This window comes from Hypanus sabinus, chromosome 1 (assembly GCF_030144855.1).
Source record: "Hypanus sabinus isolate sHypSab1 chromosome 1, sHypSab1.hap1, whole genome shotgun sequence".
NCBI lineage: Eukaryota > Metazoa > Chordata > Chondrichthyes > Myliobatiformes > Dasyatidae > Hypanus > Hypanus sabinus.
In genome coordinates, this window is record NC_082706.1 from 172,782,227 (window position 1) to 172,801,170 (window position 18,944).

General features: G+C 39.5%; 1 protein-coding gene across 1 annotated transcript in view; it reads right to left on the reverse strand.

Annotated features, from left to right (window-relative positions):
- nsmaf (neutral sphingomyelinase (N-SMase) activation associated factor) overlaps positions 1 to 18,944 on the reverse strand; it is a 155,270-nt gene that overhangs the window by 93,360 nt on the left and 42,966 nt on the right. The window contains exons 9-13 of the mRNA XM_059981550.1: positions 16,748 to 16,800; positions 16,438 to 16,567; positions 11,725 to 11,796; positions 9,559 to 9,667; positions 4,538 to 4,714 (exon numbers count right to left, since the gene is read on the reverse strand). Of these exons, the coding sequence (XP_059837533.1) occupies positions 4,538 to 4,714; positions 9,559 to 9,667; positions 11,725 to 11,796; positions 16,438 to 16,567; positions 16,748 to 16,800 (541 nt within the window). The remainder of the gene's footprint in view (positions 1 to 4,537; positions 4,715 to 9,558; positions 9,668 to 11,724; positions 11,797 to 16,437; positions 16,568 to 16,747; positions 16,801 to 18,944) is intronic.

Consider the following 18,944-nt stretch of genomic DNA (forward strand, 5'->3'; position numbering starts at 1 on the left):
AGATAGTGGTCTGCAAAGAGTTCCTTGATACTCTCCAGAGAAAGGCGCAGGTGGATTCTGTTGGGCAGGTTACCCAAGTCATTTTGCTCATTGGAACCTTCACACAAACACTTGCAGCTTGCCTAACTGGTGATGAAATCTGTTAAATAATTCTGGTATAGCTAGAATGTCAAAGCTACAGGGCAGTGCCTGCAAGACACCATGTTGGACTTGATACCATCATTGATCTTCGATTGAAATATGTTATCTGAAAAGGAATGCAGCAGTCTTTGTATAGGCTTCATCCTCTATTCCTGCTTGACAAAGGAGTACATCCTGCAATTGTTCCCAAGGACACAGACATACATCAGTTTTGTAAAGGATGGACTGTGGTCTACTCTAAACTTGATCTTCCATTGCAAAGAACTGTCCTTGATTAAAAGCTGCAGCATGAAGCAATAGAATATGCCACATTGTGTATTGTTAACAATTATTGTGTAATCTTTGCATGCTGCAGTCACCAGAAATGTGATATGGCACACAACTTAGCACCTTACAGCATTGCACTGAAGTTCTGCAAGACGTTGGTGAGGCCTATTGTGTGCAGTTTTGATCACCGACCTAGAGAAAAGATGTGAACAAGGTTGAAAGAGTGCACAGAAAATTTACAAGGATGCTGCTTGGTCTGGAGGACCTTTCACAAGGAAACACTGAATAGGATAAGACTGCATTCTTTAGAACATAGAAGACTGAGAAGAGGTTTGACAGAGATGTGCAGAATTATGAGGTGCATAGATAGGGTAAAATGTAAGCAGGCTTTTTCCACTGAGAATGAGTGGGACTACAACCAGAGGTCATGCTTAAGGATGAAAGATCAGAAGTTTAAGGGGACCATGAAAGGAAACTTCTTCACTCAGAGGGGCGTGAGAGTGTGGGATGACCTGCCAGCCCAGTGGTGGATGTAAGCTTGATTTCAATGCTTAAGAGAAGTTTGGATAGATACGTGGATAGTAGGAGTATGGACAATAGCTGTGGTGCAGGTCGATGAAAGCAGGCAGTTAAAATGGTTTCGGCATGAACTAGATGGGCTGAAGGGCCTGTTTCTGTGCCGTACTTCTCCATGTCAGAGGGGCTAGAATCTGTGCAAGAATTCCTAGATTTAATGATCATATAACATATTTGAAATATAAATTAATTCAGAATCAGAATCAAGTTTATTATCACTGGTATGTGACATGAAATTTGTTAACTTAGCAGCAGTTCAATGCAATACATAATATAGAAAAAATTATAATAAATCAATTACAGTGTACGTATATTGAACAGATTAAAAATCATGCAAAAAACCAAAATACTGTATATATTTTAAAAAGTGAGTTAATGTCCAAGGGTTTAATGTCCATTTAGGAGTCGCTGAGTGTGTGACTTCCAATTCTATGATAATATGTAAACGTTGAAAACAATGTCTTCTGTTGTGAATGGTGACACACACTAAAATCTTAAAGTTTATGCAGCCCCCTTACTGGGCTCGTATGGAGACTTGGCTCATTGTTGGCCTCATTACTGCCACAGGACTCAGCAGTGAAAAGGCCACCTTTCATAAACAATAGGTGTCTTGGGTCAGCATGATTGGGGATTCAACCAAACAGGAACATCGTGATGTTCTGATTAAAGAAACCTCAATTTGAGCAAATGCTGTGTAAATACTGCCCATATACAATTATCGGTCAGCTAGAAGTAACAAGTCATACACTGCATAAAATTACTAAAAAGCATATTTACATATTTCAGCTTTATCAAACAGGAGAAAGAAAAAAAAAGCTCATTACATTTAAACCAGTCTAAATGTTACATTGTTGGAGTTCATCTTGAAGTTGTCATTTTACTTGCACTGGACCCGTGGTCCATGTGAAACCACACACATTCCGAACTTAGCACAAAATCCACCTCAGGAGTATTGGCCCTTCCTCCTTGGAGCCATTCATCTGCACAAATCACATTGTGCAAAAGGGACACTGCTTCCCACAGTATCCTCAGCCACATTTGTTCCCTCAAGAATGAAAGTTTTTTGACCGGATCTAGCAGACCATCATTGGTGTGTCAATAGTTTGTTACTCCAACATCTTCTTCCAAAAACTCCAGTTGAAACAAGAAGTAACTATCGTATGGGTACTCATCAGTACTAAGCCCCTGAATCTCAAGGGCACTGAGTGGTGTCAAAAGATATATAAAGCAAAGTAACTTGAGAACTTGCGTCAAGTATGGCTCTCACATAAACACCTTCATTCCTTATGGATACATCAGGGCTGGGTCCTACTAAACATTCAGGAATAGTGTTCTGCATTTTAGTATTTCCCTTGATACAGTGATAGGAACCTATCCTCTCCGAAATGCCTTTACTGGGTCCCTCTGTAGTTTTGCCTCTTTTCTTCTGTTTGATTATCTCCACAGTTGTAACAGAAAATACCCATCACCTGTCTAGTTAAGAGACCCTTTTCAGCAGCTGCCCGCTGCATCGTAGTTCTACAGGTGGGTCAGCTTTCCCAACGGACGTACATGTTCAGCTGAAACATTAGCAGACATCCATCGAATCAGCTCAGTTCAAAGGTTTTCCTCCTCATTCCTCAAAGCTCTATCTCCGTGGCATCAAGGGCCACTGTAGCAAAAGAGGCTACTACTACAGACACTACTCAGCTTTTGGAAATACCCCGCTTCTCGTCATAGAAACATAGAAAATCATGTTTTCCTCCTCTGAGTAATTTGCTAAAAGATGGAGGAGAGCGCATCTTGCAGGTCATTCAAATACATAGAGCAATCCCATAAGACAGCAAGCCCTTCAAAACTTGCCCCATCCTCAAGCAACTTCTCTCAGACAGCTGAATGCCCCCTTCGTAGCACAAACAGGACAGTAGTGCAATCTCCAATCTGAAAATATAGGCAGGCATCTTTTCCTCCTCCTGGAATGCATGCCTAAATTTCATCATTACAAAAACATCTTTTAAAGCTAGCAGGTAATCAGCTGTGTGACATACCACACTGATCAGCTACCAAATCCTTTAAGCTCTCTACCAGTCTCTGTTTTTTTAATAATTTTTAAAAATACTTTTTATATTACCTAAGCACTGCCATTCATCCAGAAACTCAGGCCCAAGCCTCATATTCTTCCTCCCCATCAGGTGTGGGGTTGACCCCAGAGAACACACCCAGCCTACAGTAACTTTGGCTCTCTGCAGATACATTTCTGCATTTATCAACCAGCGATTTAACAGTCAAAACCAGCTCAGAATTTAAATCAACCCGTTGGACCTTTCACATCAGACAACTTTTTTCCTTCACTTCACAGAAACGAGAACAACTTGTCTTTAAAGTCTTCGCTCTCATCTACATACCCCACTTCTTTAAAAATATGGACTGCCCATAGCCATGTCTCTCCAGATGTCCCTATCCTATCAGGCGGCATGACTTCAGCCATGTCACTGGTTGTCTGGACTAACACAACATCCTTACCTGCTGATTGATCAAACCACTTTTCAACCAGCATAACTTTCCCCAATACTTCCACAAACTTAGCACTCTCATCAGCAATTCAACAGGGCTGTGGATATCTACCCCGTTCAGAACACAGCATCACTTTGGGTAGTCTCTTTGAATCGCACCAAAGCTTAATCCTCACTGGATTAGTATGGGAACTGGCTCTTTGCTGGCCCTGTTAATAGCCATGGGACTAGGAGGTGAGAAGGCCACCTTTCATGCAAAATAAGCATCTAAGGTATGATATGGGGTTTAATCAAACAGGAACGCCATGGTGTTCCTAATAAAGAAACCTTGATTTGAATGAATGCTGTGTAAATACTGCCTTTACACAATTGTCAGTTGGCAAGAAATAACAAATTGTACTCTGCATAAAATTATAAAGAAAGTATATTTACAAATCTTAGCTTTATCAAATTTTTAGTAGGAAAAAGAAAAGGAAAATAAAAGGGTCCATTACAGTTAAGTCAGTCGAAATGTGCACATGGTTGGAGCTCATCTTGAATTTGTCTTTTTACTCAGACGCTAGACCCCCAGATCGACATGAAAGCACACACCACATTCCGAAGTTTGCTCCAAATCCATCTTGAACTAACAGGCTCTCTCTCAGGCGTATTGGCCCTTCCTTCTTAGAGCCATTCATCTGGACGAAGCACCTTGTGGAACAGGGACACTGCTTCCCCGCCATTCTCAGGCATCTTCCCTCCTGTCCTCCCTGCAGCTCCTGCCCAAAAAAATTATCCGCGAGCCACTACAAATCTCTCTCCACCCCGCTCTCTTGAACATTCACTTGATTCCGCCATCTTGATTGGCTGACACAACATTCCTAAGTTGAACATCTGCTTTTACAGAACTGCTAAATGAAATACCTACCACATTAAAGTAAAAATCTTAACCAAGGCACTCCATTTATATTTACAAATATCATAAACATAGTATATTTACAGGAAAATTCTGAACATTTACTCAAAACATCATTTCAAAGCCCATGCTCATTTTCTTTAATGGTCCATGATAAAAGTGTTACCTAATTCCGAAGAAGTATAATCAGCTATGATCCAAGGGAAAACAGGATATTGAGATAAATCATTACAGCTGCGGTCAGCCAGATTATTGAGGTGCAAGAGATACTGGTAATTTGAGAGATGTCCTCTTTGCCACTGTAGCATGTAGTTTTCAGCTGTTTGTTCAGTAATATGATTTTCTGTAGAATAAAATTTTGATTGGAAACATAGTTAAAAATCAATATATTAGAAAATTAGAAAATATATTCAGATATTTTCCCACTGTGAAATTTATATATAAAGCCATTACTGCACTGGAACCCTGGTGGCAAGGTGGAAAAGGCATTGCGCAGCAAAACACTACATTAAAAAAGGATGTCAATAATGCAAAGAGATAGGCTCAAGAAGGCTTTTGAAGGTGACGGAGAATTAACAAGGTGGAAGTGGTCAGAAAAATATCCCTGGCTTCAGGGACCAATGGTTGAATGTACCTAAAGGGGAGAATAAAGCAAAGGAAATACTTGAGTGATGTGTAAAGTGGATAATATCAATTCAACCATGTATTGTATGTTACTTCTAAATATTTGGTTCCATTGAACTTGGAAGCCAAAACTGGCAAATAACATCTGGTTTATGCTGTTTAAATTACCTGACTTACTTGTATGAAAGTAGAGTTTTACACATCTTATCAGTGTTTCAAATGACTTTGCAGCCAACATTATAATATAGGAAACTCACTAAACATATGGCATTATAGAGGCCAGAAATATGCCTTGGAGATACAGAACTGATTGTCTACAATAATTCCCTTGCTCATCACTGACTTAATGTAGTGATTTAAAAAAAATTCATCAGAGAGAACCTACAGAGCCTCTGTCTCTTCTAAAAGGCAGCAGCTCATGCAGTAAGCAGTCGCTCCCTGTTTCATTGTTAAGAATTGTAACAGCACAATGTACAAAATTGTTATATCAGACTAAAGTAGATATAAATAATGGACAAAAGCATGGACGATAATTAAAAAATACAGAAACACAAAAAGCTAGAGTAAATCCAAACAAATGACTCAAATTACTTCCATCAAATGCATATGTAAAATTTTGACACAAAGGAAATTATTACACACAAATCCAATCTTTTCTCCAGTCTTCTGCTAACAAAGGACCTAGTTAACAACATGTTTATGGCGCTTCGGCAATAATCCACTGGGATTCAAGGGAATAAATCATTCCACTTGCTTTTTTTGGCAAATTGGATTACCTACATCAAATAACACAGCCTATTGAGGCTTAATTTGAAACTCAAAAGTATAAAACTAAAAATGCTGCATGGCAGAAATTTTAAACAAAGGTCATTTTTGTTGACTCTGTAACATTTAAACAGTTCCTCAAATCTCCATCAAGCAAGGTGCAAAAAATACAAAGGGCAACAGCTGCATCAAGGAGCCTATTAAAATATTTCTGATGATAGTTAAATACTGACTGAAACATGGAGCAAGAATTATTATTCATTAACACAGCAATCAATGCTGTGTATTGATTTAGCTTTTCTATGCTGTGCAGCATTTAACAGAATTTTTTATACCAGCTCACTTCACTGACCCTGAACATTGCTCATGTAAATAGAGTTAGGATTTCATAAGTTTTTTTTGTCACAAGATTTCACATTTGAAAAATCATATCAAAGTACAGGTTCAATATACTGAATCAATTTGCTATGTCAAAATAAAACTTTCATATATTGATTAAAAAAACATTTGTAACATGGTTAACTGACTGTAAGCTCACCTCAGATCCAAGGGTGACTTATCCACTTATTTTCTTATTGCAATTTATAGTGATTTGTTATATCTGCACTGTGCTGCTGCCACAATAGAATACGTTTCATGGCTAATCTGACAGGGAGATGGGAACCAGAGTGATATGGCTGAGGATGGGTCAATTGAACATAAGCAAAGGCACTGTGGAGTGAGAACCGGCTGGTGGCTCAGTGGCATCAGTGCCGGACTTCGGAAGCGAAGGCTCCCAAGTTCAAACCCAGTCATTCCCACCACCCGGCACACTTTCCATCCATGCCAGGTTGAGCGTTGAACTAACCACTCAGCTTTTGTAAAAAAAAAACAAGGGTCAAGTCAGGAAAGTTCATACCGTGACCTGGTTAATCCGAAAGGAGACCAATCCTGACACTATGTGCCAGACAAGAATGGCTGACTGTCTGGTATGACAAGCTATGAAATGAACTGTGTAGTGAGACCGTCGTGAAGAATAGGCAGATAATAGGGCAAAATTGGGATTAGTTGCAGTGTAACGGAGGACAAAATTGATGAATACAGGACTGAAGGTATTATATTTCATTGCAAGTAGTACATGGAATAAGGTAGATGATCTTGTTAGAGATTGACAGGAATGACATTGTGGGCATAACTGAGTCGTGGTTGAAAGATTATAGTTGGGAGCTTAACACCAAGGATATGCCTTGCACTTAAAGGACAGACAGGTAGGCAGAGCGGTTGGGGTGGCTCTGTTCGTTAAAAAATGAAATCAAATCCTTAGTAAGAGGTGATATAGGATCGGAAGATGTAGAGTCATTTTGGGTAGAGTTAAGAAACTGCAAGAGTAAAAAGACCCCAATGGGAGTTATATACAAACTTCCTAACAGTAGCCAGTATGTGGGCAATAAATTACAACAGGAGATAGAAAAGGCATATCATAAGGGTAATGTTATATAGTCATTGTGGATTTCAATATACAGAAAAATCAAGTTAGTGCAGAATACCAAAAGAAAGAATTTGTAGAATGCCTACAAGATGGCTTTTTAGAGCAGCTTGTGGTTAAGCCCACTAATGTATCAACTATTCTGGATTGGGTGTTGTGTAATGAACCAAAGTTGATTAGAGAGTTTAAGGTAAAGGAACCCATAGTAGACAGTGATAATATGATAAAATTCACCCTGCAATTTGAGAGGGAGAAGCTAAAGTGAGATGTACCAGTATTACAGTGGAGTAAAGGGAATTACAGATGCATGAGAGGGGAACAGGCCAAAGTTGTAAGGGGACACTAGCAGGGATGACGGCAGAACAGCAATGGCTAGAGTTTTTGGGAGCAATTCAGAAGGCACGGGATAGATACACCCCAATGAAGAAGTACTCTAAAGGCAAAACAACACAACCGTGGCTGAGAAGGGAAGTCAAAGCCAACATAAAAGCAAAAGGGAGGACATATAATAGAACAAAAATTAGTGGAAAGTTAGATTATTGGGAAGCCTTTAAAAACCAGCAGAAGACAACTTAAAAAACGATAAGGAACCAAAAGATATCAAGGCAAGTTAGCCAATAATACCAAAAAGAATCCCAAAAGATTTTTCAGATATATAAAGAGTAAAAAAGAAGCAAGATTAGATATTGGATCACTGGAAAATGATGTAATGAGGTAATGATGGGAGACAAGGAAATAGCAGATTAAATAAGTATTTTGCATCAATCTTCACTGTGCAAGGTACCAGCAATATGCCAGATGTTTGAGAATGTCAGCGGGCAGAAGTGAATGTACTTGCTGTTACTAAGGAGAAGGTGCTTGGGAAACTGAAAGGTCTGAGATAGATAAGTCACCTGGACCAGATGGAAAACATCCCAGGGTTCTAAATGAGGAAGCTGAAGATATTGTGGAAGCATTATAAATGAGCCGTCATGTATCACTAGATTCTGGAATGGTTCCAGAGGACTGGAAAATTGGAAATGGCTCTACGTTCAAGAAAGGAGGGCAGCAGAAGTAAAGAAGTTGTAGGTCAGTTAGTCTGACCTGAGGGGAAATCTTTCCTGACAAATCTGTTGGAATTCAATGAGGAAATAGCAAGCAAGACAGACAACAACGAATAGGTGGATGTTGTGTACTTGCATCTTCAGAAGGCCTTTGACAAGGTACCACACGAGCCTGCTTATGGTATAGCCAAGTGTTACAAGAAAAATACCAGGATGGATAGAGCATTGGCTGATTAGCAGGAGGCAGAGTAAGAATAAAGGGACTTTTCTGATTGGCCACTTCTTACATTGTACATCAATGATTTGGATTGTGAAATTAATGGCTTTGTGGTCAATTTTGTTAACATGCAAAGACAGGAGGAGGGTCAGACAGTGTTGAGGAAGCAGGGAGACTGCGTAGGACAGACAGATTAGTAGAATGGGCAAAGTGGCAGATGGAATACAGTGTCAGGAAAATATGGTCATGTACTTTGGTAGAAGGAAGAAAAACATGGACAATTTTTTTAAATGGGGAGAAAATTTAAAAATCCAAGTTGCAAAGGGACTTGTGAGTTCTCGTGCAGGATTCTCCAGAGGTTAACTTGCAGGTTGAGTCGTGGTGAGGATGGCAAAAGCATTGTTTGTATATCGTGAGCGATGCTGGGCCCCCTATCTAAGAAAGGATGTACCAACATTGGAAAGCGTTCAGAGGACGTTCACGAGAACAGCTACAGGAATGAAAGAGTTATCATTTGATAGCTCTCGACCTGTACTGGCTGGAATTTAGAAGGTTTTGGGTGGGGGGGGGGGAGGAATATTGAAATCCTTCTAATTAAAACAGAGCATCTATTTAAAACAGAGATGCGGAGAAATTTCTTCAGCCAGAGAGCGGTGAATTGGTTACCACAGGGCAGCTATAGAGGTCAGATCGTTGGGTGTAATTAAGGCAGATATTGATAGATTCTTGATTGGACATGGTATCAAAGGTTATGGGGAGAAGGCCGGGGAATGGGGTTAAGGAAGGGGAGAAGGGACCAGCCATGATTGAATGACAGAGCAAACTCGATAGGCCAAATGCCCCAATGCTGCTACTCATCTTATGGTTTACTCACTGGAGTTTAGAAGAATAACAGAGAGTCTCATTGAAACTTATCAAGTGCTGAAAGGTCTACATAGAAAGGATGTGGAGAGGATTTGGGAGAAGAAAGCTAGTCAGAATTTCTTTTCTCTGGATTGATATCGACAGTATATTCAATAATTAAAGAGAAAACAGGTCACGATGTATAGATAGCAAACGTAAAATCAACTGACCTAAAAATGTTGCAATATAGTAGTAAAGTTCATCACGATCTTTAGAGTTGTAAAATTTCAGGTAGATATCAGAACAGAGATCATTTTCTGTGCAAAATATCTCAAGACCCTAAAAGAAATAAAAGTAGGGTATACAATTAGTTTATTTCCATTAAATTTTTTAATCTATTCATAGAACCACAGAACAATACAGAACAGAAACAGGCCCTTTGGCCCTTCTTGGCTGTATCTAAACTATTTTTCTGCCTAGTCCCATTGATCTGCCCCTGGACCGTATCCCTCCATACCCCTCTCATCCATGTACCATTCCAAGTTTTTCTTAAATGTTAAAAGTGAGCCTGCATTTCCCACTTCATCTGGCAGCTCATTCCACACTCCCACCACTCTCTGTGTGAAGAAACCCCCCCCCCCCTAAAGTTCCCTTTAAACTTTTCCCCCTTCATCCTTAACCCATGTCCTCTGGTTTTTTTCTCCCCTAGCCTGAGTGGAAAAAGCCTGCTTGCATTCACTCTATACCCATAATAATTTTATATACCTCTATCAAGTCTCCCCTCATTCTTCTATTCTCCAGGGAATAAAGTCCTAAAATATTCAACCTTTAAGTCCTGGCAACATCTTTGTAAACCTTCCCTGCAATCTTTCAACCTTATTAATATCCTTCCTGTAATTAGGTGACCAAAACTGCACACAATAAAGATGGTCCCGTTTTTCGAACATTCGCTTTACGACAACTCGCTGTTACGAAAGACCTACATTAGTACCTGTTTTCGCTAACCAAAAAGGATTTTCACTTTTACGAAAAAAAAGACACCCGTTTTATACGTGTGTAACCCCAAGAAAGACTACCATGACCGTGAAGCCTTGTGCGGTCAGTTGTGTGCGCATGCGTGTACATACGTATGCGTGTATGTGCGTAGGCGTGTACGTGCTGATCTTTTTCCCTCCACATCGATTTTGGCTCGCTGTCTTCCTGATTTTGATAAGTGAAACTACACCTTATATACAATATTTCTATTTTATATAGGCTGTATATTTATCATATCATTCCTGCTTTTACTATATGTTAGTGCTATTTTAGGTTTTGTGTGTTATTTGGTTTGATTTGGTAGGTTATTTTTTGGGTCTGGGAACGCTCAAAAGTTTTTCTCATATAAATTAATGGTAATTGCTTCTTCGCTTCACAACAGCTCAGCTTACAAACGGTTTCATAGGAACGCTCTACCTTCGGATAGCGGGGGAAACCTGTACTCCAAATTCAGCCTCACCAATGTCTTATACAACCTCACCATTACATTCCAACTCTTATACTCAATACTTTGATTTATAAAGGCCAATGTATCAAAAGCTCTCATTACAACCCTATCTACCTGTGACTCCACTTTTAGGGAATTATGTATCTGTATTCCCAGATGCCTCTGTTCTACTGCACTCCTCTGTGTCCTACCATTTACCTTGTACGTTCTACCTTGGTTTGTCCTTCCAAAGTGCAATATCTCACACTTGTCTGCATTAAGCTCCATCTGCCATTTTTCAGCCCATTTTTCCAGCTGATCCAAATCCCTCTGCAAGCTTTGAAAACATTCCTCACTGTCCACTACACCTCCAATCTTTGTATCATTATTAAATATGCTGATCCAATTTACCACATTATCATCCAGATCACTACTAATAGATAACAAATAACAATGGACCCAGCACTGATCCCTGTGGCACACCACTAGTCACAGGCCTCCACTCAGAAGCAATCCCCCACTACCACTCCCTGGCTTCTCCCACTGAGCCAATGTCTAATGCAATTTACTACCTCACCATGTATACCTAGCAAATGAATCTTCCTAACTAACCTCCCATGTGGGACCTTGTCAAAGACCTTACTGAAGTCCATGTAGACAACATGCACTGCCTTCCCTTCATCCACTTTCCTGGTAACCACCTCGAAAAACTCTAATAGATTGGTTAAAAATCTATTTATATATCATATGACATGTTTATATCATATGACATTAAGTACTCTATAATCTCTAATGCAGCACTTGGATGAGATTAGAGAGTGTATTATTACTGAATAACATCCATGTTTTCCAGTCATTTTGTATACTTTCAATGCATACCAAATTGTTCCAACTTCAGATCAGATAAGCTTCAGTTTATCATTCAGTTACTCACCAAAGGTTTTAACCCATGTCGCCTTTTGTAAATGCGTCTCACATCACGCAACATTATCTGCACCACTGTCTCCTAAAATACATGATGGAATAATAACACAAAGTTCACTGGTTATTTGGAATTAATTATCTGTACTAGAAAAAAAAGATGCTTACATTCTTTGAATTTTATAGTGTGTCCTTAAAACATATTTCTTTGACAATTTACTATTCATGATAAAAGATTAAGCATTCTGGTTAGTTCTAACAAATTCACATAATGCTCTCTTTGTGATATGAAGCATGCGAGATGTTGCAACGATGATTCATTCACAAATGTATAGCATCCACAAAATAAGACCATAAGGTACAGGAGCAGAATAAGGCCATTTGGCTGATCGTCTCTGCTCTGCCATTTCATCGTGGCTGATCCAATTTTCCTCTCAGCCCCAATCTCCAGTCTTCTTGTTGTATCCTTTCATGCTCTGACCAATCAAAAATCCATTAGCCTTTGCTTTAAATATACATAAAAACTTGGTCTCCACAGCTGCCTGTGGCAAAGAATTCCACAGAAATTCCTCCTAGTCTCCTTTCTAAAAGGATGCCCCTCTATGCTGAGGCTATGTCCTCTGATCTTAGACTCCCCACCACAGGAAACGTCCTCGCCACATCTACTCTATCAAGATTTTTCACCATTCAATAGGTTTCAATTAGATCACCCCCACCCCCACCCCATTCTTCTGAATTCTAGAGAATACAGGCCCTGAGCCATCAAATGCTCTTCATATTACATGCCATTCAATCCCAGGATCATTTTTGTGAGCCTTCCTTGAATCCTTTCCAGTTTCAGCACATACTTTCTAAGATAAGGGCCCCAAAACTGCCTACAGTACTTGAAGTGAGGCCTCGCCAGTGCTTTATAAAATCTCAACACTACATGCTTGCTTTTATATACTAGTCCTCTTGAAATGAACGCTAACATCACATTTGCCTCCCTCACCACACTCAACCTGCAAACTAATCTTTAGGGAATCCCACACAAGGACTCCCAAGTCCCGTTTCGCCTAAATTTTTTGTACTTTCTCTCCATTTAGAAAATAGTCAATCCTTTTATTTCTTCTACCAAAGTGCATGATCATACACTTCTTGACACTGTATCTATCTGCCATTTCTTTGTCCATTCTCCTAATCTGTCCAAACCCTTCGATAGCCTCTCTACTTCTTCCAAACTACCTGCCACTCTACCTATCTTCACATTGCCTGCAAACTTTGTGACAAAGCCATCAAATTCCATTGTCCAAATCATTGACATATAATGTAAAAAACTGTAGGACAGTTACTCTCCAGCAGCATCTTCCAAACACATTACCTCTACCAGTATGGACAAGGGCAGACAGATGGCTAAAAAACATCAATTACTCCTGAACCTGGCGGTGTGCACCCAAGGCTCCTGTACCACCCTGCGTGACGGACGCAGTGAGAGGGAAATGGGTCAAGCCCAAGCATATGGGTCAGGCTCAGGTGGGGGACCTTGGCTGACATGGTGAAGTGAGCTAAACACCCTTTTGTCCTCTACCCTCAGTCTCGATGTCTTAATCTTTTAAACCTGGCTCGGCGCTTAAAAGCTAAAACATCGATTTGGTTTTGACTCTCAGGCTTGGGCCACACTTCAATCCGGCCTAAATTCCACCCCAGCAATGGTTGCTGCACCTCCATTCTCAAAAGTTCAGTTGACCAAATCCTCAGCAACTGCAACAATGCCAGATTGTTCAGATGGTACAAAAGCACACGTCCCAAAGGGAAATTATAGGCTGCAGACTGAAGTGATCATAGTCCAGAAGTACATTTAGTAAAGCAATCAGAAACAGAAATAGGTTTATTGTCACTGCCAAACGTCTCCCAATGCAGCCTCCTCTACATTGGTGAGACCCATCATATATCGAGAGGCCGCTTCATCGAGCACCTCTGCTCCATTCTTCACAAGTAGAACATCCCAGTGGCCAAACATTTTAATTCCAATTCTTGTTTCAACATCTCGGTCCATGGCCTCCTCTTGTACCAAAATGAGGCCGCCCTCAGGGTACATTCCATCTGGATAGCCTCCAACCCGATAGCATGAGTATCCATATCTCCTTCTGGTAAAAAAAATCTTTCCGCCCCAAGCTTTTCTTCTATTCCTCACTCTGACCTTTTACCTCTTCTCACCCGTCCATCACTCCTCCCTGGGTCCCCTCCTTCTTCCCTTTCTCCTAGGGTCTACTGTCCTTTCTTCTCTAACCCTTGACCTTTCCCAACCACTTGGCTTATTACCTTCCAGCTAGCCTCCTTCCCCTCCCCCCACCTTTTTATTCTGGCATCTTCCACCTTCCTTCTCAGTCCTGAAGGGTCCCGGCCAGAAACGTTGAACATTTATTTCCAAAGATGCTGCCTGACCTGCTGAGTTCCTCTGGCATTTTGTGTGTGTGTTACTTGAATTTCCAGCATCTTTAGACTTTGTCATGTTTATGATATGTCAAGAAATTTCTTGTTTGCAGCAGTACAGTGCAAAACACAAAACTATAAGTTACAATAAGAAATAAATAGTGCAAAAGACAATTAATGAGGGGTAGGGGTCATGGCAATGCCCAATATAATCACTGAAAATATAATTGAAAATAAGATTTCAATTCTTCTCAAATCATATGGAAGGACTTTCCTCAGCTTACACAGTATTTTTCTGCAAAATTACATCAGACGTATAGTTCTGGAACTTTAGCAGAAAATGACTTACATAAACACATACAATCACTGTGAAATGAAACAGATGGCTGTGATCACTAAATTTAAATATGCACACCTAGCACACAGTAAACCAATTAGCCTCAGACATGATTCTATGAATAAGTGCTATTTTAGTCTCACCTTATTCAACCACAACGGCCAGACCTAGTGAAAATAAACGTCATTCGTTTCTAATCATAGACACAGCTAATTATCTCAGAGACTCATTTTTCTGTCAACATGCCAATAATAAATCAATTTCTGAAAAATCTATTCTTGCTTCTTTATTTTATCATTACCTACTCTTTTTGCCATATACCATTATTCCCTTTGTAATTAATATTTCCTGTCTTCCAACTTTCACCCTTGCCCTTTATTTCACTGCATTTCTATTATCTTTTATAGCCCAGAAATTGCAGTGAGTGTGACCTACAATACTTACTATTGGCCTATGCAGAAAGATCACAATTACCCTGTCCTGACCTTCTATGGCCAATTGCTGAAATGCATTGACTCTAGCTAGCTCATAAGCTAGGTCATGTGGTGTAGCACAGCCTTCTACTTTCTGATCCCAGCACATGAACAGGATTTTTTAATCATTAAAAATCATTTAAAAAATGCATTTTTTTAATCTCCACTTACTGATCCAATTATTCCCCAACATCCTGCCATTTTCCCCTCCACCACCATCTCAATCTGCCCATTATCCACAAACTCTTCACCTCCCTCTCGTACGTTCTACGTTCCTCCTTTCAGTACTTTGTCCCTTCCATCTATTCCCTCCCAACATCTGACTCCCTTCCCTCTTTGCCCTTCCCTCTTTGTCCTTCCATCCTATATGCTATTCCCCTCATCTTGAGCCATCTGTCATGGGCCAGTTCCAGCTCCACCCTCCATCCACTTTTTTATATGATTATTGCTCTATTTTCTTTCAGGTCAGATTAAGTGATACAAACTGCTGACTGTCTATTTCCCTCCACAGAAACTGCCTGACCTGCCGAGTTCCTCCAGTGTTTCAGGTGTTGCTCCAGATTTCAGCATCTCCAGTCTTTTGTGTTTCCTTATTAACAGTGCAGACCAAAAGTGTATTACTTATGAAAGTGCTGGTCAAAATACCTACTTGGATTGCCAAGCTAAGTTATGTCCTTTTGGTTAGTTGCTTGTCAAAGTATTCAAAACATAATTGCCTTGAAATTTAAATGGTTTTGTTCAGCATTAAGCAGTTAATTTGTTTTCAGAATTAAATAACCTGTTTTCTAAAGTCAAGCGTAGCAATGTTTTATAGGGACCGTCCCTTAACGTGTAAAAGTTAGGAGATGCTACATGACTTGACACAAACAATATCTGTATTAGGGCTCCACCTGGTGATTACTAACTGCAACTGAAGGGGATTTGTTCTTTGACACTGGGCTACGGAGGCAGAGGAAATCAATAGTCAGTGGATCTTCTGCGAAATATTAGTTCTTCATACAAGAAAATGAGCAGGCACAATGGTAGAGAAATGCAGTCAATTGCACAAATACCAGCATTTTTTCTACACAGAAATGGCGGTCAAGATCTAGTTTATACTCCAATTCTGTTACACAGGTCTGAATGATTTACTTTCCATAGATGGTGCCTAACTTGCTGACTGCTTGCAGCAGTTGTAAACCAACATTGGCATTTTGGGATTCTGAATACTGCATTTTCATTACAACAGCCAAGTTTATAAAAGATTAAATAATTTCAATAAATCCAATTAATAATACGAATAGGTCCATTTACAACATAGTGAAAATAACAGGGTAAAGACATGGTTAATTATGGAAGGCCCGCTGCCTTGGGCTAAATTCAGAAAGCATGCGTTATGTATGCCAGATATGCATCAGTTGCCACTGACTAAATTGGGGATTTTTTGATTTGCAGGACTCTTAATTACGAACAGAACATGTTAAAAATCTTTTAAACAGCAAAATAGAAATGGTAAGCAACTTACTGGATAGCTATTCAAAGGCTGGAAATACAGGTTTTGATCAGTGATGCAGACATGCCCAGGATTAGACACCAAGGGGGTGACCATTTCAGCCTCACACTCCATGTGGGGTCTTTCTGTAACACTCTGGAAACTACAAGACACTTCAGTCACTACTGATAGTAAAAGAGAACAACGAAAGAGGAGCTGAAAAGCAATGTGTTTAATAACAAAAAATACAAATAACAAAACTCTGATTAATAAAATATTTAATAATCTTAGAACTTTAAGTTTTATGTTCATTATTGGGAAATGGATACTTAACATATATTACCTATTTTTATCAAACGAAGTCCGAGCCAATCTTGACTGCAGAATGGCTGTGATCTACAAATGGAAAGATGAGGTGGGAGAAATATAAAAACATCTGATTTTGTTCTAAAAGTAGTTATATTTACTGCAGCTGTATTGTTAAATTTAATGTAAAAGAACAACACACGCAGTCAATCATACAAAAACTGTCATCTCTGAATGTTTGCACCTCTTCCATCAGATGCTGGATGAGGATATGATTAAAAAAGTTCTCACCGGCAAGATAAACATGAAAAGAAAGCATGTTAGCCAATTTTTCCATTTCTCCAGACATTTAAATATAAACTCAACCACATCTATGCCATTTAGAATGCAAGTTAAATCACAAGCTGTGGAACAATATATAAATACTCTAAAGCAGTGAGAAATTCTAAAACATTTAAACAAATTAGCTTTATTTGTTACATATACATTGAAACATACAATAAAATGTGTAATTTGCAACAACACAGTACGAGGATGTTCTGGGATAGCCATGCTTTAGGTGCCAACATAGCATGCCCACAGCTTACCAACCCTAACCCATATATGTCTTCAAAACATGGGAGGAAACTGGAACAACCAGAGGAGATGCACACAGTCATGGGGAGACTGTACAAACTCCTTACAGACTGCAGCAAAACTGAACGTGAACCGCTGGTCCTATAAAGTGTTATGCTAACTGCTACACTACTGTGGCTGCCTAAGAAATTTACAATTTACCACAAATTTTAATAATATGTAAGCTATAAATGATGATAGACAACCTACTTAACCCCTTTAAATTAATGCCATATATAAAAATTTTCATTTACACACAAATATGGGTTGGGAACCGGACTGAAGGAACTCAGGATAGGATGGATGGTAAAAAAGCAAAGTCAGTATGCAGTCTGACTGTCAGGAAGGGCAGGCAGATGATAGAACACAATTGCAGCCAGCAGGGGGAGGATCAGTGCATTAGGGATGCAGAATCAAAAAGGGTAGCAAATGCTGCACTCAAGTTGTTATTTCTCAATGCACGGAGTTTAAGAAATAAGCTGGATGATCCTGTTACACTATTACAGATTGTCAGGTATGATGCTGTGGCCATCATTGAATCATGGCTTAAGGACGGTTGTAGTTGGGAGCTGAATGCCCAAGGTTACACATTGTATCAGAGGGATAGGAAGGTAGGCGGAAAGGTGGTATGGCTCTGCTGGTTAAAAATGGCATCAAATCAGTGGGAAGACGTGACACAGGATCGGAAGATGTTGAATCCTTGTGGGTTGAGTTAAGAAACTGCAAGGGTAAAAGGAATCTGATGATGATTATATACAGGCCTCCCAACAGTAGCTGAGATGTGGACCACAGATTCCAATGGGAAATAGAAAAAGCTTGTCAAAAAGGCAATGTTATGATAGTCATGGCAGATTTTAACATGCAGGTCGAATGGAAAAATCAGTTTGGTTGTGGGTCTCAAGAGAAAGAGTTTATTGAATGTCTATGAGATGACTTTTTAAAGAGCAGTTTGTCATTGAGTCTATTAGATGATCCACTGTACAGGATTGGGTGTTACATAATGAACCAGAAGTGATTAGGGAGTTTAAGGTAAAAGAACCCAGAGGCAGCAGTGATCACAGTATGATTGAGTTCAATTTGAAATTTGATAGGAAGACAGTAAACTTTGGTGTAGCAGTATTTCAGTGGAGTAAAGGAAACTACAGTGGTATGAGAGAGGAGCTGGCCCAAGTAAATTGGAAGGAGGTGCTGGCAGGGATGACAGCAGAGCAGAAATGGCACGAGTTTCTGGGAAAAATAAAGAAAGTGCAGTATAGATGTATTCCAAAAACAAAGAAATACTCAAAATAGCACAATCGTGGCTGACAATGAAAGTCAAAGCTAATATAAAAGCAAAAGTGAGGGCATATAAAAAAGCAAAAATTAGCAGGAAGATAGAGGTTTGGGAAGCTTTTAAAATCCTACCGAGAACAACTGAAAGAATCATTAGAAAGGAAAAAAAATGAAATGTGAAACCAGCTAGCAAACAATATCAAAATGGATAGAAAAAGCCTTTTCAACTGTGTGCAAAATAAAAGAGATGAGAGTGGATATAGGACCACTAGAAAATGAGACTAAAGAAACAATAATGGGGGACAAGGAGATGGCTGCTGAACTAAATGAGTATTTTGCATCATTCT